This window comes from Bombina bombina, chromosome 6, assembly GCF_027579735.1.
Source record: "Bombina bombina isolate aBomBom1 chromosome 6, aBomBom1.pri, whole genome shotgun sequence".
NCBI classification, from domain to species: domain Eukaryota; kingdom Metazoa; phylum Chordata; class Amphibia; order Anura; family Bombinatoridae; genus Bombina; species Bombina bombina.
Window position 1 is genome coordinate 432,941,601 of NC_069504.1, and position 24,923 is coordinate 432,966,523.

Genomic DNA, 24,923 nt, shown 5'->3' on the forward strand with positions numbered 1-24,923 from the left:
ACTTACTTCACCACCTCCATTGGAGGCAAAGTTTGTAAAACTGAATTGTGGGTGTGGTGAGGGGTGTATTTATAGGCATTTTGAGGTTTGGGAAACTTTGCCCCTCCTGGTAGGAATGTATATCCCATACGTCACTAGCTCATGGACTCTTGCTAATTACATGAAAGAAATAGCCTTTGTCATTAAGGGTAAGAAAATTGAAAAATGGTCTGGTCATTAAGGGGTTAAGGACAAGGCCATTTTTCAATTTCTTTCCCTTAAAGACCAGGGCTATTTTTACATTTCTGCGGTGTTTGTGTTTAGCTGTAATTTTCCTCATACTCATTTACTGTACCCACACATATTATATACCATTTCTCTCGCCACTAAATGGACTTTCTAAAAGATACCATTATTTTCATCATATCTTATAATTTACTATTAAAAAAATTATAAAATATGAGGAAAAAATGGAAAAAAACACACTTTTTCTAACTTTGACCCCCAAAATCTGTTACACATCTACAACCACCAAAAAACAACCATGCTAAATAGTTTCTAAATTTTGTCCTGAGTTTAGAAATACCCAATGTTAACATGTTCTTTGCTTTTTTTGCAAGTTATAGGGCAATAAATACAAGTAGCACTTTGCTATTTCCAAACGACTTTTTTTCAAAATGTGCGCTAGTTACATTGGAACCCTGATATCTGTCAGGAATACCTGAATATCCCTTGACATGTATATATTTTTTTTTAGAAGACATCCCAAAGTATTGATCTAGGCCCATTTTGGTATATTTCATGCCACCATTTCATCGCCAAATGCGATCAAATAAAAAAAATTGTTCACTTTTTCACAATTTTTTTTCACAAACTTTAGGTTTCTCACAGAAATTATTTACAAACAACTTGTGCAATTATGGCATACATAGTTGTAAATGCTTCTCTGGGATCCTCTTTGTTCAGAAATAGCAGACTTATATGGCTTTGGCTTTGCTTTTTGGTTATTAGAAGGCTGCTAAATGCCACTGCACACCACACGTGTATTATGCCCAGCAGTGAAGGGGTTAATTAGGGAGCATGTAGGGAGCTTGCAGAGTTAATTTTAGCTTTAGTGTAGAGTAAAAGACAACATAAAGTATTGATCTAGGCCGATTTTGGTATATTTAATGCCACCATTTCACTACCAAATGCGATCAAATTAAAAAAAAAAAAAAAAAAAATTCGCAATTTTAGGTTTTTCACTGAAATTATTTACAAACAGCTTGTGCAATTATGGCACAAATGGTTGTAAATGCTTCTCTGGGATCCCCTTTGTTCAGAAATTGCAGAGATATATGGCTTTGGCGATGCTTTTTGGTAATTAGAAGGCTGCTAAATGCCGCTGCACATCACACGTATATTACGTCTAGCAGTGAAGGGGATAATTAGGGATCTTGTAGGGAGCTTGCAGGGTTAATTTTAGCTGTAGAGATCAGCCTCCCACCTGACACATCAGACCCCTTGATCCCTCCCAAACAGCTCTCTTCCCTCCCCCACCCCACAATTGTCCCCGCCATCTTAAGTACTGGCAGAAAGTCTGCCAGTACTAAAATAAAAGGTATCTTTTATTTGTTTTTTATAGTACCCAGTTTACAAAAATATATATATATTTTTTTTTTCACTTTTCTGTAGTGTAGCTTCCCCCCCAAGACTAAACCCCCACCCCCTCCCAGATCACTTAGATTATTAATATTAAAATTTTTATTTCCCCTCTCTCCCACTTAATTTAAACAAATTATTCCATAGTGTAATGGTTCCCACCCACTCCCTCCCCGTGCACGCGCCCGCCCGCCTCCCCCGTGCGCGCGTCCATGCGCGCCACCCAGCTACCCCGCCCACGATCCCACCCACCTCTGCACACAGCAAGCCATCGATGGCCGCCCACCCACCTCCCACGTCAGCTCCCACCCACCAACGATTGCGGTCATCGATGTCCGGTGCAGAAAGGGTCACAGAGTGGCTCTCTCTGCATCGGATGGGGAAAAACTGTTATTGCAGGATGCCTCGATATCACTGCAGTAACCGGAAAGACAGGGTACGTCGCTGGTCTTTAAAGACCAGTTTGTGCAAGACGTACCCTGTACGACGTATGTCGTTAAGGGGTTAATAGACCCAATCTGAAGTGTAAAGTAATATAAAAATAATGCGCAAAATGTAAATGTAACAAAACTCTCATGTTATGCAGTGCTTTAATGCCCTTGACATGTCTCTTCTTCACATACAGAAATGCAGGTTATCCCCTAAAATCACACATTATCAGAAGTTACTAGAAATGAAAAACATATATTAAACAGTAATTTAAGTCTTACCTTTTTAGGCCAAATTGCTGCTCCAAAATCTGGAAATACTGTAGCACCTCCGGCTTCTACATCACTCATCTGGAGACAACATTTATTGAAAATTATTATAGGAATTATAATAGCTGGATTGAATCATTCCCTTTATAAACAACTTAGTCATTCATAGGTCCTCTCTACATTGGTTAAGTTTTACAGGTTTAAAAACATAGAAAAAGATATGAGGCTCTGTTAATAATAGTAAAAGAAATAATTCCCAAGATAAACTTGGAAATTCTATACTGGTTAGAAAATATTATTAACATTATCAATGACTTTGTCAAAAAACAGGCTTTGATAGTAGATATAAATATCTTACCAATCTAGTCATGTTTTTTAAAGGGCCATTATAAATGAAAAATTACATTTTATGATTTGTTGGAGAATGTAATTTTAAAACTAGTTACCCTGTAATGCCATGTGTTTCAACACCGCAAAGGGAGTAAAAATATAGTTAAAATGCTTCTTGGGTGTGCAGAGCACTGCTGGTCCCCAGCGGAAACTGCTGCTGACCGAATCAGCAACACCAGTCTCACAGCTGGGTCATGGGAGGCAGCATTGGAAGGTTGCTAGCTTTACAATTACATGCTCTCATGAAATACAATGGTCCTTTAACTTTTTAAAATTGTAAACATTTGGTGGTCGATATTGTAATATATGACAATACAGGAACCTAAACAAGTGTCCCTTCAGCAATTTGCTTAATGAGATATAGAAGTCAAATATAAACATTAATGACTCCGATAAAACGTACAATAAACAAAAAACAATCTTGGTATTTTACAAATTCTGATTATGTTTTGAAAGTTTATGTGATACTTTAACAAATTAGGATCATACTATACTGAAAGTTTCAGAAAGTGGAAGGGACAGGGTAGTTCGCAAGGTATGTCCGAAGCTCTCTCACAATTTGAGTGATAAAATTAAGCATTTTAAACAAGCTGATCTTATTTATCTTGCCAGCTGTATGTAGTTGAAGTTTGCTCACAATTCCTGATACACTTATTTTAACTAACAGAAAAGTAATATATACTAAAATATAGACAAAAGCAAGTTTAATTGTAGTGAAAAAATTTCAGTTTAATTTGTTATTGATGCAAACTGAGCCTTTATATCAGCCCAAGGGGTTCTCCAGTTACTCTCTCTCTCCCATGTGAAATTTAGTATTCTAGAGAGCTTCATTACTTTCTATGGATTGAATCTCTAATCTATCTGAGACTTTAGTGTTCTTCCCTTTCTCCTAGAAAATTTAGTGAGTTCTGCCCCTGTGTAGCTTGCATTATAAATTGTTTACAAACTAAAAAATGTTTGATTATCTGGCTCATAGAAAATAATTGAGCTCCCTGGGAAACTGAAGCTGACAGTATCTCAGTTTTAATTTAAATACAAGAAATACAAAGTGCAATGTAATTTGTAAACAAACACATAAATATACAAAGTATGATTCTAAATTGTTAAAGTTACTCATAAACTGTAAAAGCATAATCCGAATTTGTAAAATCACAATACTAAATATTATACTGTTTTATAAAAAAATATAAAGTGCAAAGGGCCACGTTGCACCAGCAGCTCACAAGAGCTGCTGGTGCAATGCTTAATACGGAGAGCGTATTGCTCTCCACATTCAGCAATGTCTGTCAGACCTGATCCGCACTGTCGGGACATCCTTAGATCCCAGAGAGGTAAATTATTGCACAGAATTAGGACTGAGAATAAAAATAACCTAAATTTTATATGATTGAGCATAAGCTCTTATTTACTAAAATAGTAAGATGTGCTAATAGTCAAAACCCCTAGTAGAGATCATCTAAAAATATTGTAAAATAAAAACAAGAAATATATTTTAAAAGTGTTTACTACAACAGTTATACATTGTTTTACAAAGATGTCTCGGGAGAGGAAAATATTGGTGCCAAAAACAGAGTACTTAAGTTTTTTTTTGCTATTTGCTGTTTCCTATATGGAAGAATCAAGGTGGACATATGACAATAGAGACTATAGAAAACATTATACAACAGCTAAAAGGAGACGTCATAAGCTTGGGCCCCATTACAAATGGCGTGCTATTTAGCGCTTTCGTGTGCAAACACAGCCAGACTTTTTTAAACATATGCGGGTTAGTGCCCTTATTACAAGTTGAAAGTAAAATGTTTGCAAGCGAGCAAAAGCTTAATTGAGCTAACTTGAGGACTTTGCATATCTCAAATGCGCTGACTTCTCCCCATAGACTCCAATGGAGCACGCAAACTGAAAAAACAATTGCCTAGATTACGAGTGTGGCGTTAACAGGGGTGCGTTGCTAACGAGGCTTTTTTTTCTAACGCTACCTTAAGACTACGCTGGTATTACAGGTTTTTTTAAACCGGGCGTTAGCCGCAAAAAGGTGAGCATAGAGCAGAATTTAGCTCCACATCTCACCTCAATACCAGCGTTGCTTACGGTAGCGGTAAGCTGGCTAAACGTGCTTGTGTACGATTTCCCCATAGGAAACAATGGGGCTGAGCTGGTTGGAATAAAACCTAACACCTGCAAAAAAGCAGCGCCCAGCTTCTAACGCAGCCCCATTGTTTCCTATGGGGAAAGAAAAAATATGTCTGCACCTAACACCCTAACATGAACCCCGAGTCTAAACACCCCTAATCTTACACTTATTAACCCCTAATCTGCCGCCCCCGACATCGTCGCCACCTGCATTATACTATTAACCCCTAATCTGCTGCTCCGGACACCGCCGCCACCTACATTATGCTTATAAACCACTAATCTGCTGCCCCCAACATCGCGACACCTACATTATAGTTATTAACCCCTAATCTGCCGCCCCCAACGTCGCCGCAACCTAACTACACTTATTAACCCCTAATCTGCCGACCGGACATCGCCGCCACTTTAATGAATGTATTAACCCCTAAACCGCCGCACTCCTGCCTCGCAAACACTAGTTAATATTTATTAACCCCTAATCTGCCTGCCCTAACATCGCCGACACCTACTTACATTTATTAACCCCTAATCTGCCACCCCCAACATCGCCACTACTATATTAAAGGTATTAACCCCTAAACCTAAACCTAACCCTAACCCCCCCCAACTTAAATATAATTTAAATTAAACGAAATAAACTTAACAAAATTTTAAAAATGATTCCTATTTAAAACTAAATACTTACCTGTAAAATAAACCATAAGATAGCTACAATATAACTAATAGTTACATTGTAGCTAGCTTAGGATTTATATTTATTTCAGAGACAAGTTTGTATTTATGTACAAAAGTTATTAAATAGTTATTAACAATTTAATAGCTACCTAGCTAAAATAAGTACAAAATTACCTGTAAAATAAATCCTAACCTAAGTTACAATTACACCTAACACTACACTATCATTAAATTAATTACATAAACTACCTACAATTAATTAAAATTAAATTCAATAAACTAAATTACGGAGAAAAAACCCCACTAAATTACGAAAAAAAAAACACACTAAATAACAGAAAAAAAAAATGTACAAGAAGTTTAAACTAATTACACCTAATCTAAGCCCCCTATACTAAATTACAAATAGCCCTTAAAAGGGTCTTTTGCGGGGCATTGCCCCAAAGTAATCAGCTCTTTTACCTGTAAAAAAAATAATACAATACCCCCCCAACATTACAACCCACCACCCACATACCCCTACTCTAAAACCCACCCAATACCCCCTTAAAAAACCTCTAACACTACCCCATTGAAGATCACCCTACCTTGAGCCGTCTTCACCCAGTCGGGCACAAGTGGTCATCCGATCCGTCCAGTAGTCTTCATCCGATGGGGCAGAAGAGGACATCCAGAATGGCAGAAGTCTTCATCCTATCCGGGCAGAAGAGGACATCCTGACCGGGAGAAGGCTTCATCCAAGCGGCATCTTCTATCTTCATCCATCCGACGTGGAGCGACTCCATCTTGAAGACATCCGTGGCGGAGCATCCTTCCAGCACGACGACTAACGACGAATGACGGTTCCTTTAAATGATGTCATCCAAGATGATTTTATCTAGATAGGATTCTATCAGCCAATCGGAATTAAGGTAGGAAAAATCTGATTGGCTGATGCAATCCGATGTTCAATCCGATTGGCTGATTGGATCAGCCAATAGAATGTGAGGTCAATTCTATTGGCTGAATCAATCAGCCGATCGGATTGAACTTCAATCAGATTGGCTGATTAAATCAACTAATCAGACTTTTCCTACCTTAATTCCGATTGGCTGATAGAATCCTATCAGCCAATCGGAATTCGAGGGACGCCATCTTGGATGAAGTCATTTAAAGGAACCGTCATTCGTCGTTAGTCGTCGTGCTGGAAGGATGCTCCGCGCCGGATGTCTTCAAGATGGAGTCGCTCCTCGTCGGATGGATGAAGATAGAAGATGCCACTTGGATGAATCCTTTTCCCGGTCCGGATGTCCTCTTCTGCCCGTATAGGATGAAGACTTCTGCCGGTCCGGATGTCCTCTTCTGCCCCATCGGATCAAGACTACTGGACGGATCGGATGACCACTTGTGCCCGGCTGGGTGAAGACGGCTCAAGGTATGGTGATCTTCAATGGGGTAGTGTTAGGTTTTTTTAAGGGGGTATTGGGTGGGTTTTAGAGTAGGGGTGTGTGGGTGGTGGGTTGTAATGTTGGGGGGGTATTGTATTCTTTTTTTTTACAGGTAAAAGAGCTGATTACTTTGGGGCAATGCCCCACAAAAGGCCCTTTTAAGGGCTATTTGTAATTTAGTATAGGGTAGGGCATTTTATTATTTTTGGGGGCTTTTTTATTTTATTAGGGGGCTTAGATTAGGTGTAATTAGTTTAAACTTCTTGTAATTTTTTTTCCCCTGTAATTTAGAGTTTATTTTTTTTCGTAATTTAGTGTTTGTTTTTTTTCGTAATTTAGTTTATTGAATTTAATTGTAATTAATTGTAGGTAGTTTAGGTAATTAGTTTAATGATAGTGTAGTGTTAGATGTAATTGTTACTTAGGTTAGGATTTATTTTACAGGTAATTTTGTACTTATTTTAGCTAGGTAGCTATTAAATAGTTAATAACTATTTAATAACTATTGTACCTAGTTAAAATAAATACAAACTTGCCTGTGAAATAAATATAAATCCTAAGCTAGCTACAATGTAACTATTAGTTATATTGTAGCTATCTTATGGTTTATTTTACAGGTAAGTATTTAGTTTTAAATAGGAATCATTTTTTAATTTTTTTTTAAATTTATTTCATTTATTAAAGTGGCGGCGATGTCCGGTCAGCAGATTAGGGGTTAATAAGTGTAGTTAGGTTGCGGCGACGTTGGGGGCGGCAGATTAGGGGTTTATAAGCATAATGTAGGTGGCGGCGATGTCCGGTCGGCAGATTTGGGGTTAAAAAAATGTATTATAGTGTTTGCGATGTGGGGGGGCCTCGGTTTAGGGGTTAATAGGTAGTTTATGGGTGTTAGTGTACTTTTTAGCACTTTAGTTAAGAGTTTTATGTTCTGGCGTTAGCCCATAAAACTCTTAACTACTGACTTTTAAATGCGGTCGAAGTCTTGCCAGGAGAGGGTCTACCGCTCACTTCTTCCAAGGCTGGTAATACCAGCGTTAGGCAAATCCCATTAAAAAGATAGGATACGCAATTGACTTAAGGGGATAGCCTCGAATCGCGGAGGAAAAGTGAGCGGTGAGCCTCTACCTGTCAGACTCGTAATACCAGCGTTAGATAAAAAGCAGCGTTGGGACCTCTCAACGCTGCTTTTTAAGGCTAACGCCAAACTCGTAATCTCGCCGAATAACACTTATTGCTTGTTCGCTAACAACACCATGTTAGACCAACTGTACGAACCGAAGGTAATTATAAATATTTAACATTACAATGTTCTTCACATAGAAAAAAAATTCGATTTATTTTTAAATAGATATTTAGCCCTAACCCTTTACACAAGGTCTTCAGCTGCGCTAGTTCGATGAGCACAAATTTAGTTTGTGCTTGTGTGGTCGTGTTTACTTTCAGCTTGTAATATGCACACAAGTTAACACGGGGGCAATATTGCAATATCATGCGCTAACGTTAGTGCACCACTTGTAATCTAGCCCACTGTTTAATACTGGGTACCCATAGCGGCCAGTCCAAAGTAGTTCATTTTAGTATCACTGTTTTTCATTAAAGTGACATTTAAAGTGATGGTAAATCCTAGCGTTTGCGCAACAAATAAAGGGGATTTTCAGTCATGAAGTATAAAATACTTCATGCTGAAAGTTCCTTTATTTGTCTGCCCGCAGCAAAACACAATTTTTTCAATGAGGTGAAGTTTCCACCTCTTAGCAAACAACCGTGTGGGCCAGCTGGCATTATGCCGGATAGCTAGCACACTATTGACTAAGATCATAAAGTCAATAGGAACAGCACACTATAGGTGGAGTGCACGAAAAGACCTAAGGACACTGCCAAGTCCTCATCCAAATAATCAATGTTCAAGAATGGTCCTCAGCACTCAATATTTTTTTAGAAACAATTTATTCACATAAAAAAGCGACGTTTCGGGGTCACAGCCCCTTCTTCATGCTTTATACCTTAACAATGGCTAAATGACTCTTTAAATACATTCATTTTGGCGCCCTTGCATCCAAACTTGTGGAAATGACTCCCTCTAGTGTCAGCCTACCTGTACTACACCTATTAGACAATTCAACACTACTAAAACCTAACAAATATTTTTTATCTACACCTTAACCTATAACCTGAACCTCACACTATTATATTAGGATAAAGTAAATTCTAAACTTAAAAAAGCTGCTAAGTACCCTACTTTTACCTCAAAAATAACAGGACAGATCATACTCCCTATTTAACCCCCTAGGTGTTAGTGTATCCAATCTGTGGATCCACCACATTTCTCTTTGTTTAAGGAGGCGCTCTCTATCCATACCTGTCCTATTGGGCTTAATATGATTTATTATTTGCCACCTCAACTGACTTATATTGTGACCTTTCTCCAGAAAATGACCAGATAGGGGGGCTTCAAAATTCCTGCACCTGATGTTGGAGCGATGTTGGCTCATGCGGTCCCTAGCCTTATGGGTCGTTTCTCCTATGCAAACCAAAGAACAGGGATATTTAATAAGGTAGACCACATGTGTAGTCTCACAGGTAAAAAAAACCTTTGATACTATATATCTTCCCACTATGTGGATGGTGGAAGTTAGGCCTCCTAATTAAGGAGTTGCAACTCATACAATTAAGGCAAGGGAACGTTCCCATCATTTTACTACCTAAAAATGTTTGTTTAAATTCTTTACTTGCCCCAATATCAGTACATATTAAATAATCCCTAAGGCTCTTCGCCCTTTTATGGGCCATAAGAGGAGATTCCTCAAACTGTTTAATACCAATATTACACTCCTTAAGGATATGCCAATTTTTACGGATAAGGCCTGTTACTTTATCACTTAATGGATTATACTGGCTCACAAAAAACATCCTGTTGTCATTATCCCTGGATGCTCTGTTTTTTGTCTCTTGCAATTCCTCTATAGTACTTTCCAATAGTTTAGGTGGATAACCCCTGTCTATAAATTTTTTGGTCATTTCTTTAAGCCTAATTGTCTGTCTGTCTTTATTTCCAACAATCCTTTTTACTCTGAGAAGTTGGCTCTTGGGTAATGAGTTTACCAGTGATCTTGGATGAAAGATATTATACCTAAGAAGGCTATTCATATCGGTTTCCTTTGTGTAGAGATCAAAATCAAGGTGATGACCTGATTTCAGTATTTTAGTATCCAAAAAAGGCAAGGATTCTTCACTATAATGAACAGTGAATGACAGGTCCCTCACCTCTGAGTTTAATTCCCCCACAAACTGCATCAGAGATTCCACGTCGCCCCACCATACGCCAAAAACATTGTCAATATATCTCCACCATACAGCTCCATATTGTTTAAACAACCTGTTCTTATAGACGATGCTCTCTTCTATTTCACACATAAATAAATTGGCGTATGATGGGGTCACGTTGGAACCCATCGCAGTTCCCTTGATTTGAACAAACCACTGATCTTGAAATAAAAAGTAGTTCCAATGTAAAATTAAACTCAACAACTCTTCTATAAAACAAGCCTGTTCTTGACTGTACCCCTTGTTCACCAATAATGTTTTTTTTATGACAGCAATACCTGTCTCGTGTTTGATAGAAGTGTATAAACTTCTAACATCCATGGTGAACAAGAGGTACTTGTCACTAGGGAAATCTAGATCTTTTGCTTTTTCCAAAAAATGATTGGTGTCCTTAAGATAACTGGACATCTTAGGGATCTCTGGCTGGAGGATTCTTTCGATAAACTTAGTGTTAGTGTAGACAGACTCTACACTCAAAACTATTGGCCTACCTGGCGGTCTATGTTTGTCCTTGTGGATCTTAGGGACAGTATAAAAGATGGGGTTTCGTGGGGAGGTAACAAAAAGATAATCAGACAATTTTTTATCAATAATACCTATATCCAAGGCTCTCTTTAATATATCTAGAATTTCCTTTTTTATATCTGCCAAAGGATTTCCCTTCAATGGTTTATAGGTATCAATATCCCCTAATTGGGTCAATATCTCCTGTGCATAATAGCTTTTGTCCATTAGGACAGTAGCCCCTCCCTTATCAGCCCCCTTAAAAATAAATTTATGATTTTTCTTTAGACCCTCCAAAGTATTACTTTCATCCTTAGAAAAATTGGCAAGAATAACTTGTTCACCCTTTTGCCACATTTTAGTATGATCTTTATATTTGTATTCATTTTTCAAACGTGTAACTCCATTCTGCACTAAATTAATAAATGTGTTAACACTATAATTATTAATGTTAGGGTTAAAAGAACCCTTCTTACGTAAGCCCAATTTCTGTAATGACCACTCATTAATGTCCTCATTAGTGTTCTTTTTAGCATGGTCGTTATTGAACCACACTTTTAACCTAATATTGCGGTATAATCTCTGCAGGTCCTTCTCTAATTCAAAAAAGTCTGTATCACGAAACGGGCAAAACGATAGTCCCTTATTGAGAAGTTCTAACTCTTTACAACTTAGGGTATATTTTGAAGCATTAATTACAGTGTTACCTTCTTCTTCCTTCATATCTGTGCAGTGGCCGCTCCCTTGGATTATCTCGTCGTTGTTTTTTTGCGCTCCAACTTGCGAACCTCGTTTACAACTTCTCGAGTGCTTACGGCCCCCCCTGTGGCTCCGGCGTTGTCCTCGCCACTGCTCAACTCCAAAGGGGAGAAACCTTGAGATGACGTCTCCATTGTGCTGGATTCCCCCGTCGCGTCTCCATGACGTTGTTTCTCCTTGCGCGGCTTGAATCTACATCTTCCTCTGGGTCCCTGCGCACGCCGATTACCATGGTTACCGGAACGCCACCGATAAACATTTCCTTGGTGATAATCCTCTTCGTCTCTCTGAAACTTTGAATTCTTCGTTTCCTTAATGGATTTTTGTTCATCCTGTATCTTCAAATCAATCCTTTTCTCCATTTTGAAGCCCCCCTATCTGGTCATTTTCTGGAGAAAGGTCACAATATAAGTCAGTTGAGGTGGCAAATAATAGATCATATTAAGCCCAATAGGACAGGTATGGATAGAGAGCGCCTCCTTAAACAAAGAGAAATGTGGTGGATCCACAGATTGGAGACACTAACACCTAGGGGGTTAAATAGGGAGTATGACCTGTCCTGTTACTTTTGAGGAATATGTCTGTATAAAGATTTCCACATATCTGGTAATAGTAGGGTACTTAGCAGCTTTTTTAATTTTAGAATTTACTTTATCCTAATATAATAGTGTGAGGTTCAGGTTATAGATTAAGGTGTAGATAAAAAATATTTGTTAGGTTTTAGTAGTGTTGAATTGTCTAATAGGTGTAGTACAGGTAGACTGACACTAGAGGGAGTCATTTCCACAAGTTTGGATGCAAGGGCGCCAAAATGAATGTATTTAAAGGGACATTAAACACTTTGAGATGGTAATATAAAATGATAAATTGTATATATAAAACAGCTCTGCAATATACTTTCATTATTTATTTTGTCCTCTTTGCCTGTAATTCCATTCTGAAAATGTGAGCTTTTCAGTTCCTGTTAGAAATGGAAGTGCAGAACACTGTTAAATCCAGCACAGCCATTGGTTACACACTCTAGTGACCTATTTATAACTGTCTCTAATTGGCCACAGCAGAGAAGGTAACACAAGTTACAACATGGCAGCTCCCAGTGTTTTATAGACACTAAAACTTTACACTTATTTTGTCACTTTTTAAACAACTAATGAAACTTTAAAAAATACATCTACATGTTAGTCATGGACTAATATCTTCTTTGTATGTATCATTCTATCTAGCATGTATTTAGTGTTTAATGTCCCTTTAAAGAGTCATTTAGCCATTGTAAAGGTATAAAGCATGAATAAGGGGCTGTGACCCCGAAACGTCATAATTTTATGTGAATAAATTGTTTCTAAAAAAATATTGAGTGCTGAGGACCATTCTTGAACATTGATTATTGACTAAGATCACCTCACTGCAAAATAGCGCTCTGTCGTGGGCTGCACGGCCTGAGGCGCTTAGTGCAGCAAACGCTGCAGACAAATAAAGGAACTTTAAGCATGAAGGTTTTTTTTGTTGTTGTACTGGTAAATCAAAAACACTAGAATTTACCATCACTTTAAACGATACTGTACTCATTTTTATAATGTTTCCCCATAAAAGAGGGCTTATCAGTCCTATGTTTTATTTGTTTAAATTGATGTTTTTTTGTGCTAAATAACCAAATATGTTTTTTCTCTAACAGCCAATGAACATTAATAAAGCAATATACAGTATTGTGCACACATATATTCCTACCTCTTTTAATTGTAAGTTTAAACAGATTTAATGAAAAAGTAAAATATTTCCCATGAAAAATATTAATTTCTGTTGTTTTAAATGCATGCTACAATTGTCTAAAGTGTAACATCCCTTTTAACCGGTTCATGTCAGATGTATAACAAATAAATCAAGTTAATCAAATGAATTTCAAATATTAAAAAAGACAGACATACAGTATAGCATTAGGTTGCCAGATTTTCTTTTTTGCTTTGCAAAAAAAGAAAGAACGAAAGAAAACAGATTATTTTAAAAGAGCAAGCAGAGAAGATGAGAATATTTACTAAACAAATCATAAGCTTCAGTGTTACTAAACAATGATAAATCATGCACATAAACTACAGTAGGGTTAAAGAGGTAAGGAAGCTAAATTGAAAAACAAAGATTAATTATATGTTAAACACACAGGGTTAGATTACAAGTGGAGAGCTAAATATCGATTGCGCGTAAGAGAAATTACCGCTCCACTGAGTATTACCAGTGCATCCTAATGTGCGTGTGTATTACAAGTTAAGCGCAATCAGAGCGCGAGCTTGCGTTTGCATTGCTAGGAAGCATTGTGCTCATGAGAGTGCGCTTCCATTGGCTCTAGTAGGAGCCTAGTTCTGATGCCATCAGAGACAGCATCAGAACCTAAACGCAACAAAAGGGGGTAAGATGCGCAGCGATAGCAGCAAATTTAAATATATATGTATATGATATGTGTATATACACAAATTAACACATACATATATATGTATATAAGCATATACACATATACTAATAGGGAATACACAGTTCCCATAGACCGCAAGGTAAAGACACTTTTCAATGCCTTTTTTTTTTTTTCTAAAACACCACTACTGCCAACTTTACCCCCAAAATACTGTCGAGTGCAGTTATTTTATTAAAAATGGTACAATTTTTATTTTTCAATAAAATACACTACAATGTGTTTTGAGGGCATTTGGGACACATTTATAAAATTAACCAGAGATCTGATCTCTAGTTAATTTTATAAGCGCTAATTATAAGCACTTCTAATGGCTGGTTATTTATTGTGCGCCGGCAAACGGGCAAATTTGCCCATTTGTAGGCACGCAATAAATTAGCACTCCACTTGTAATCTTGCTCACTATGTGAATATTTAGGATCCCTGAAAATATTTTTGTGACAAAAATTGTGAAAAAGCATCATCCATTAAGAATTTCACAAAATCAGCTTCACTCTTGACTAGCTGGAGACAATTTTTTCCACTGGCACCACAGTACTTACATAATTTAAAAAAGTAGCCACACGATTCCCAGTTCCTAAAAGTTTGAATGCTTCAGATTCTGTTTTCTATAAAATCAAAATGTGAGAATAAACTGCAGACCTGCAGATGCACGGGACAGACACAAAAGTACTTACATAGTTAAGATATGTTGCAAGCCTATTTCCTTCCGATTTGAGATTGAGGTCAAAGGGACGCTGCAACAGATAATAATTTTAACCCAGATTCATATAAAAAATAGAGTCAGCTAATTTGAGTTTTGGCTAAACCCCATGGTAAAATGTTTCCCTAGTATATAACACCTGGCAATAGATATAGCAAGGGAGTAAAATATGCCAACATCAATTTGTGAGATTACACTTCTTAACCAAGTTTGAAAATGCACAGAAGATGTTAAGCAATGCAAAAGGACATCAAAAATAAGCACTGTTTTATCCAATAACTATTTTAACACATTTTATAATGCAGTTATAGTGCTGTTATACAATTATTTAAAAAAACTGGACTGTTAAAGTTTAGTTTATTTGACAGAATCTATGGTATTATTTTTATTGCATAAGTTAAATTACAATAATATTTGTATTATATCAAGCTGGAGGTAATTGTTATCCATTCCTACAATTAAAGTTTTTTTCTTATTTTTCTTTCGAATTATTTATATAGTGGCTTCATCTTAATGCTCTATTAAGGAATTGCTTCTCTAGAATAAAATTGTCCAATATATATATATATATATATTGGTCTTAGGTTCTCTTTGATCTCTCATAAAGTAAATAAGACAGTTTATTGTTCCATTTTTTGTAGATTGTTCTAGAAACAAATACCTTCTTATAAAACCACCTCACACTTGATTTAAAGCCATTTCAGAACTGGTGAATATTTAACATTGTGCCTTAAAGGAGTTCTAGGCATGGCCTTAATTTCCTTTCCTTTATATACTAATCTCTTCCTGTCAGTGTTAGTTTGCATTCAGGCAAAATGGACTGACCCAGATTTAGTACTCCGACAGGGCTGGCAAACATCATACACAAATGACATGAAGGATCTTCATATGGTTTTAAGATTGAAGAAATGCTTAGTATAAATATTGTTTTTATCTCTTAGACATTTGTAGAACGCTATACAGGACTGGTGTGTAAGCATCAAAGGCAAGTATGTGGCTAAGGGTAAAAACTCAGTGGTGAGATGGGTTAATAAACTATGCGCTGTGGGGGTAAAAGCTATTGAGTCTAAAAGAAGTAATCTCAAAAACGTCAAATGTAGGTAAATTCTGGGAAGGATAAGACTCTTAAGCGCTACTGCTTAATTACCCGATATGGAAAGATAGTCTTACTATGTAATTTGAATCAATAAATTCTGTTTATTTTGAACAAAATATAGATACAAACAGTTAGATCTAAAAGTTTGAAATAAAAATATAGTCTAAATCACTGTTAGTTAAAACAAATATTTAAAACAGATAGTTAAAACAAATAGGTTGGCCAACCTAAAAACATGAGTCGGATGAATCAATATAATATGCTATAATCTCATAGATGTATTGAATAAGCAAGTTAATATATTTATTTATGTCTGGATATATTTGAGCCTAGGTAAAGATTTCAGATATTATTTGTGGATCTGATGTGGCGCAATTTATGATACAATAAAGTATTCACAAAGAATATTTGCAATGTTTAGTGATATTTATTTCAGTGTAAAAATAAAAACATACAAACAATTTTCATCAATAGTATCAGCCTTAAAAGTATAAATGATTACATAAAATAATTTAGTAAAATACTGAAAGGATGAAAGTCTTTTTGTAGAGAACCTGGAAATAGCAGTATACTGCTTAAGCTGGTAAGTGTTAAAAGAGTGGAAGTCTTTATTGCGGCAATTGTATGCTCCACAATGAACTGCTTATTAAGCTTCGCTGTTATGTCCTTCGTAAATGTTTATGTGTGGGCGTGTCACTAGGCAAGTTTTTGGAGTCGGCAAAAGTACAGTTATAGAGTACTGCTTTGTGATTGGCGTGATCCGCTTTTTACATGAACTTTCTTAATGTACTCACAGTTACAGGTGTCTTTAGCGTTTTTTTCTGTTCGTCTATCTCTGTTGTTTTGATTTTCGTGTTGTCCCTTTTTTTTTGAGTGCCTTTTGTCCACACTGTGGGTTCGTGGTGGAGTGAATGCTGGAATAGTTGCAATGGTGTGTGGTTACCACTCCTAAATCTTCCCAATAGCAGGGAGTTAGCTCCATACTCTCTTTGTTTCAGAGTACTTCCCTTTGCAGGTGTCAGCAGGTTCCTTCTTGCTGGCTGTTATTAAGTGTGCTTCTGTTGTTTCTTGGCGGTCCGAAAAAAAGGACTAAGTAGTTTGCGGTTTATTTGTGGAAACGCTTAATGTTCCTTTCAAGCGTTATGTTTGTAGATCAGATCAGATGTTGCCTTTGCGGTCCACTACAAAAGTGAACTTGTGGAAATCTTCAAGGTAGCAAGGAGATAGCAGTAGTTTGCGGTTTATTTGTGGAAACGCTTAATGTTCCTTTCAAGCGTTATGTTTTTAGATCAAATCAGATGTTGGCTTTGCGGTCCACTAGTGGACAAACATAACGCTTGAAAGGAACATTAAGCGTTTCCACAAATAAACCGCAAACTACTTAGTCCTTTTTTTCGGACCGGCAAGAAACAACAGACGCACACTTAATAACAGCCAGCAAGAAGGAACCTGCTGACACCTGCAAAGGGAAGTACTCTGAAACAAAGAGAGTACGGAGCTAACTCCCTGCTATTTGGAAGATTTAGGAGTGGTAACCACACACCATTGCAACTATTCCAGCATTCACTCCACCACGAACATACAGTGTGGACAAAAGGCACTCAAAAAAAAGGGACAACACGAAAATCAAAACAACAGAGATAGACGAACAGAAAAAAACGCTAAAGACACCTGTAACTGTGAGTACATTAAGAAAGTTCATGTAAAAAGCGGATCACGCCAATCACAAAGCAGTACTCTATAACTGTACTTTTGCCGACTCCAAAAACTTGCCTAGTGACACGCCCACACATAAACATTTACGAAGGACATAACAGCGAAGCTTAATAAGCAGTTCATTGTGGAGCATACAATTGCCGCAATAAAGACTTCCACTCTTTTAACACTTACCAGCTTAAGCAGTATACTGCTATTTCCAGGTTCTCTACAAAAAGACTTTCATCCTTTCAGTATTTTACTAAATTATTTTATGTAATCATTTATACGTTTAAGGCTGATACTATTGATGAAAATTGTTTGTATGTTTTTATTTTTACACTGAAATAAATATCACTAAACATTGCAAATATTCTTTGTGAATACTTTATTGTATCATAAATTGCGCCACATCAGATCCACAAATAATATCTGAAATCTTTACCTAGGCTCAAATATATCCAGACATAAATAAATATATTAACTTGCTTATTCAATACATCTATGAGATTATAGCATATTATATTGATTCATCCGACTCATGTTTTTAGGTTGGCCAACCTATTTGTTTTAACTATCTGTTTTAAATATTTGTTTTAACTAACAGTGATTTAGACTATATTTTTATTTCAAACTTTTAGATCTAACTGTTTGCATCTATATTTTGTTCAAAATAAACAGAATTTATTGATTCAAATTACATAGTAAGACTATCTTTCCATATTGGGTAATTAAGCAGTAGCGCTTAAGAGTCTTATCCTTCCCAGAATTTAAGGGTTAAAACTGCTTGTGTGCCTAGGTCTTAGGACCAGTTGTCTGCAAAATGTTACGACAATATGCTGCTTGAGAAGAAGTAACCTGACTGACCTGATCTTTGTGAATATATGCAAAGAGGACCATGTGGCTACCTTGCTCAGTTGTTTTAGACACTTCAAATGACTTGTCTATGAAGCTCTGACAACAGCAAACCTGTTCAGCAAAGACTTGTTCATGGATAAGAATAGAATAAAGGGACTACCTTCTCAGGTATAGTTTAATGTGAAGAAACCACTTTCAGTGGCTGTCTTATCCTGATGAAAAACTAAACAAGGAGAAACTTTAAACACATCTTGTGTAGGGGTTAAAAAGGATCATGCTGCTAGAAAATTTAAAGAGCCATGGTCCAATGGGAAGGGGAGCAATGGGATACTTGAAAACAGGAGAAAACATTGTACCTCCTGCAAGAATATCAATAAATCAAGGTGTAGGTCAATTTTCAACTAAAAAAACAAGAGAAATTGATGTATGTTCATACCATTTTTTTTGTTGAAACTCAAAACATTTGGCGAAGATATGATGACTGAGGAATGTAAATCTTGCTTAATATACATTACTAAAAATAGTCCAGACATCCAACTAAGCCTTAACAATTACTAACTTATGGGAGTACAAAAGGTTTTTTTTTGTTAACGCTACAACCCAACATCTCCAAATAGGTGAAAACTAAATGTAATGTATAGGAAGGGGAGGTACGCTAAAGACTTCTGGTTGGTTTCTATATATTCCAAAGCACAAGATTAAATATAGTCCAGTTCTGAGAATGGTTCTATACTCCATATTAATGAATGGTCAATTAGCGAAGAAAATGGTCTTACTGTTCTCACAAGAGATAAACAAGAAACTAGGACTAACACACACAGCATTTAAAGAGAGGTGTAATAAAGCATTATTGAAAGCAAAATTATATTTATACACACAAGGAGAAATAATGTCAGAGCATGTAAAGGAGTGTTTTTTTAAATAGCATTAAATCTGGCTATACATTATTTAGGTGTATGAGATCATTTTAGTAGCACTTTTATATTTTAAATGGTTTGTATGCTACTGGCGCTTGGTATGTGGTGTTGTGGTTCAGCATTATAATTCTATTTTAAAAATAAAATCTTTGCTATGTTATACTTGCAGGCTATACATAAACCAAGCACAATGCTCAATATTTAATCATGAAATGATTTGGTTTAGAAAAAAGAATGCATAGCCATTTTTTTGCTTTTTAAAACACATTCAGCTTGCTATATTAGTTATATCTTTAAATTAAAACAGTTCTCCATATAAGAGAGCTATATATAAAATATTTGCATGTAAGCTTTACAACAGCATGATTCACACTCAGGGACGGACTGAGACCAACCAGGGTCCCTGGACAAAAAACAGTGAAAGGCCCCCAAAATCCAATTTAGACCCCACATTCCAGGGCCCCCACAGCAACAGACCCCCACTCCAGGGATGCCCCCCACTCCCACCTTAACTGTTTAATTACTGGTAGAGCAGCCATAAGTGCTGCTTAAGCTCACGATCATCTGTCAACCACTCCAGCTCACAACCACTGGTGTAGTGGCCAGCACTGCAGCTGCTCTAGCTAATCTTTGAATAGAAGAAGGGAAGGGCTGTAGGCACTCACTGTGTGTGTGTGATCCCATAATAAACTTGACCTGCCTACTGCCATTCGCTCGTCACACAACTGCTAGTGTGGCTCAGCACATTAGCTCATTTAACCAGCTGTGACTGAGTGTAGGCAGCACACCAGGGGCTCTTGTGACACCACTTGTGGACCCCCCTCATCTGCCGGGCCCTCGATCCAGGTACTATCTGCCTAACCGCTCAGTCCGTCCCTGGTTATAGTAAAACTGCTCAAATCTGTTTGGTCAGCTACACACTGATGATTAAAAAAGAAATAAAGGAAAGCAGACAGTGAAAAATAATTTGCTATGTATATGTGGTATGGCAGGACTGCTTGCCAGGTCTATTTTATTCTATTTTCATAATCAAAAACTGCTCTTAAAATTAAATAAACATGAGGGAGCCCCAGAATAGGTCCAGACCTGCAGTGAGGGTTAATTTTTACTGAAACACTAGTCACCTGTACTGGATAGGTCATGTGGGGGCTGCCTAGGGGGTTACTGTGGTTGGTTGATTCAGGGAGTCATTATTCCACTTGGGGGCCAGGTCAGATAGCTTTATTATGGTGGTGAGTGATTATTGCAGTGGGGGTATGTGTCAGGTAGCTTCAACTGCAATGAAGAGGGGGAGTCCATCATTAGGGATTACTGTAGTGCAGCCAGGCCACTATTAGCCTTTAATGCAGAGAGGGAGAATATTGTAGTGGATTATTAATTTTGTATTCACCCACAGTGAAATTTAGGCTTCCTTTAGTTGTTGTAAGTACTTTACAGCAGGTATGTGCAGCCACAAGGAAAAAGGGGCTTGGATGAGCACTGCTAGAGAAGAGCATATAATACTGTTGCTATCATTGAGTTGTATATTGTAGAGCCACTATTGAAAGATTGTCAACCCACCAATGGAAAATATATAATTTTCACAGTGATTATATGCGCTCAATGTTATACTTAAATATATACAATTATTAAATGCAGTATGTTAAAGCATAACGAAAAAAAAAGTATTAGCAAAGTAAGGTGGGGCAATATTTTCCATTAATAACACAATGATGATAAGAGAATGGTAGCACAAAGAGTAATCTCATAAATGATTGTATGGTTGTAGCACAGATAACATTTTGCTACTGATACAGTGTCCCTTTGAAACTGTTACTATTGATAGTTGCACATAAAGAGTCTAAAAGGTTGTTGGTTTTAAATAAATATTTTTTAGTTAAACCATGAATACTGTTCTAATACTGAAACTGACCCACAGATGTGCTCATGTCCTTCGTTGCCAACTGAATTTTATAGTAAATGAGCAGTTATTGTACCATGTTTAGACAAGGGACTATCTGACTTATAATTAAAACTGCCTTAGACACAGCTATATAATACAAACACTATATACAAGTGTATATAAATGGAGAATTCTGCTACATACAGATGATTTCATTTAATTTAATTTAAAGGAAAGCAAATAAAATACTTTGCCATTTATATGTAGTATGACAAGACTGCTTGCCGGACCCATTTTTTGCACTCAGAGTTGGAAGGCTTTTTTTTTACAGCTTTCTTACAGCAGTTTGATTGGCTATTCTCATAAACAGACTGCTCTAAAAATTAAACAAACAGTAAGGAATCCTGGAATAGGTCCAGTTTGGCAGTGAGAATTAATTAAAGTGAGGATTAATTAAATACTCTGTTTATTCTGGCTGTCTCGAACCGACATAAAGGTAAGAATGCAGTTTATGGAGGATATAATCAAATTAAGTCAATACAGTATATTAATGTCACATATTTGATATGGAACATACAGAGTAATAAAGCTGCTGGGAAATGTCCTATCCAAAAACATATGAAAGTTCTTCATAAAGCAGATATGTGAATGGGTGTGAACGATTCCAACATCCAAACCACCGTTTTACTGAAATACACATTTGTCACAGAAATTTGTATATAAATTCATACTTACCCTTGAAAAATCAAAATGAGGCTCATACTGCCCACCCATACCATAATTAGCAACCTGAGAAAATAAATGTTGAATAATTAAAACTAAGATTAAGCAGCATGTGGAGAGTTTATAGTACAGAACAAAGAATCTGTAAAACTGAGTATATTTTTGTTTACTGTAAGATAATCCGTGTCAAATAGCGACACCAACAGAAGCTTTGATATGCATGGTCACCCTTGGTAAAACCAAAGATATTTACACGTTGACTTGTCCCTAATACATGACTGAATTTACTTTTACTGCTCCACAGAGATATGTTTTTAATTCTTCCAACCAATAGCTACATGGTTGTATTCACCATAAAACGTTGTAGTTGTTGCATTATGTCCTCCTGTCTCCCATTACTGAATTCCTGTTCTGAGGTTATGGTTTGTTGGCCTCCCCTGGAATCCAGTTAAGAACATTCAGCTAATGCTTAGGTAGATGCAGAATCAGAGGAATAAAGATAAGCCCAAACAAAGACTAACACAAACAAAAGTAACAATCTTAAAGGGACATGAATTCCAAAATGTTTCTCTCGTTATTCAGATAGAGAATACCATTTTAACCCCTTGAGTGCTAACGACGGCTCTGAGCCGTCGCAGAGTTTCCCACTCTGGTGCTGACGACGGCTCAGAGCCATCACTAGCACTCTCCCACCTTTAGGGAGATATAGGGGCTCCCACCCGCTCCTACCCCTGCGATCGGGCCTGCATAGTGACAGGCATCGCCGGGGCTTCACGTTTTGCGCAAAGACATCACACGCAATGACGTGATGATGTCACCGTGCAACTTTATTAACAATTTACAATACAAAGTATAGGGAAAGGGGGCATGCTGCTTAGAAGGCTGTAACTCAGTCTTGGGGATCTGAATTTTTTTTTACAAAAGTTAAAAAAAAAAAAAAATCATAAAATTAAAATTTAAAAAAAAAAAAACTTAAATCAGCTTAGCACCCAGGTGAGAAAGTGCTTAGCACTCAAAGGGTTAAACAAATTTCCAACTTACTTATATTATCAAATTAGCTTAATTCTCTTGATACACTTTTTAAAAAAAGCAACAATGTACTAATGGGAGCTATTTGAACACATTGAGTGAACCAATAAGAAGAAGCATTTATGTGCAGCCACCAATTAGCTACTAGCTCCCAGTAGGGCATTGCTGCTCCTGAGTCTACCTAAGTATGCTTTTCAACAAAGATTAAGAAAAGAATGCAGCACATTAGATAATCTATTTTTTTCTAAACAGCTTGGCCTCAGCATACTTTACTATTCAACTAGGCCTTATTTTTGTTGTTTACAAACACCTTTTTAAAAGAACCCATTGCTTTCACTGTAATCACTTATTTCAGCATGAGCAGGTTAAAGTCAACTATTCTTTATGACACATGGTAAAAATAGCTGTTACTTATGATATGTGCAGAGATGGCATGACAAATCTATATCACCTTGTCATATGTAAGGCAATATGGAGTCAACTAAAGACTGGATTTTGAGTAAATATTCAGATCTCACACCACTGATAAAGAGTTAAGTCTCCAACAGCCTCTTACCATAATTTGTGAGTTTCAGGCTATACATTTTTAAAGTCAACTAAAGATCTAAAAAAAAGGAGGTGAGAGTAGTGGTCTACAGAGGAAAGTGAAGCCCCTTATGTGCCTCCTTGGTACCCAGATTTGTCATGAGCTTCCATCCCATAGATAGTCCCATTCAAATCAATAGCATCTATTTCTTAGTGAATCTGGTGAGGATAACTTATTGTCTGTCAATGAACCCTCTGCTAACCTCAGTCACAATGAGGCATGGCACAAGTACTTACATACAGAATTAGGAACCTTAAGAGGCTGTACTTTGCCTTATACCCTAATATATCTGCAGTTTATATAGTTATAGATTACCTGAAGCATTTCAGCAGTGTCAACTGTGAGACCTGTAATCGCTTGCATACGCTGATTCACACGTGCAATAACTAGATCATCATATTCTTCCAACCAGGCACTAAAGAAAACAAATACATTGGTCTAATGTTATACATTAAAATTAAACATTTAAGTTCTAGAATTCATTTCTCAGAGTTCCCTCTGTTTAATATGGGAGAGCCCAATGTTACACAACTTAACTGCATAAACAAGAGAAACCATATGGACAAATCTCATGCCTATAAAATATGTCAAAGTGCATCAGTAACATGAAGTGGGGTGAAACAAGCGACTCATCCTGTATGAAGCTGAAAACAATTCTGAGAAAGTAAACCATGTTGTTCAAAAGCAGTTATAGCCTATAATGTAATCCAATACAACTCCTCTCCTGTTAAAGACTGACACCTAGATTACAAGTTTTGTGCTATAGAGGGTGCGAAATGAACGCAACAAAAGTTGCATTATTTCACCCTCCATAGCGCCGCCATTACAAGATTCTAAAAAGCCGCCTTGTGCGTGCGATATGGTGGTGATAAGCTCCATACCGCACAAAATACAAGGGCTGCTTTGATGAGCTTGTGTACACTTTCCCCATAGACATCAATTGGGAGAGCGTGTTAGAAAAAAAACTAACACCTGAAGCGCAGAATGGCGATCGCCGTAACGCAACCCCATTGATGTCTATGGGGGAAATTAAGTTACGTTTAAACACCCTGACATAAACCCCACATTTAAACACCCCTAATCTGCTGCCACCGACATTGCCGCCACCTACATAAAGTTATTAACCCCTAATCTGATGCTCCCGACATCGCCGCCACCTAAATAAAGTTATTAACCCCTATTCCCCCGCACCCCAATATGGCCCACACTATAATAAAGATATTAACCGCTATTCTGCCGCTCCCCAAAATCGCTGCCACTAAATAAAGTTGTTAACCCCTAAACCTCTGGCCTCCCATATCACCACCACTAAATAAACCTATTAACCCCTAAACCACCAGCCCCCACATCGCAAAAACTAAATTAAACTATTAACCCCTAAACCCAACAACCCCTAACTTTATATTAAAGTTACAATATACCTATGTTAAAATAAATAAAAACTTA

At 37.0% G+C, this 24,923-nt stretch overlaps 1 protein-coding gene across 3 annotated transcripts in view; it reads right to left on the reverse strand.

The window, feature by feature from the left end:
- The window catches only part of P4HA2 (prolyl 4-hydroxylase subunit alpha 2), a 156,220-nt gene that overhangs the window by 59,040 nt on the left and 72,257 nt on the right, over positions 1 to 24,923 (reverse strand). Inside the window, exons 10-14 of one of the 3 annotated variants that reach the window (XM_053717186.1) lie at positions 23,793 to 23,892; positions 21,875 to 21,928; positions 14,666 to 14,725; positions 14,531 to 14,596; positions 2,331 to 2,399 (exon numbers count right to left, since the gene is read on the reverse strand). In XM_053717186.1, the coding sequence (XP_053573161.1) occupies positions 2,331 to 2,399; positions 14,531 to 14,596; positions 14,666 to 14,725; positions 21,875 to 21,928; positions 23,793 to 23,892 (349 nt within the window). The remainder of the gene's footprint in view (positions 1 to 2,330; positions 2,400 to 14,530; positions 14,597 to 14,665; positions 14,726 to 21,874; positions 21,929 to 23,792; positions 23,893 to 24,923) is intronic. The other 2 variants (XM_053717188.1, XM_053717187.1) reach the window with 2 other exon arrangements.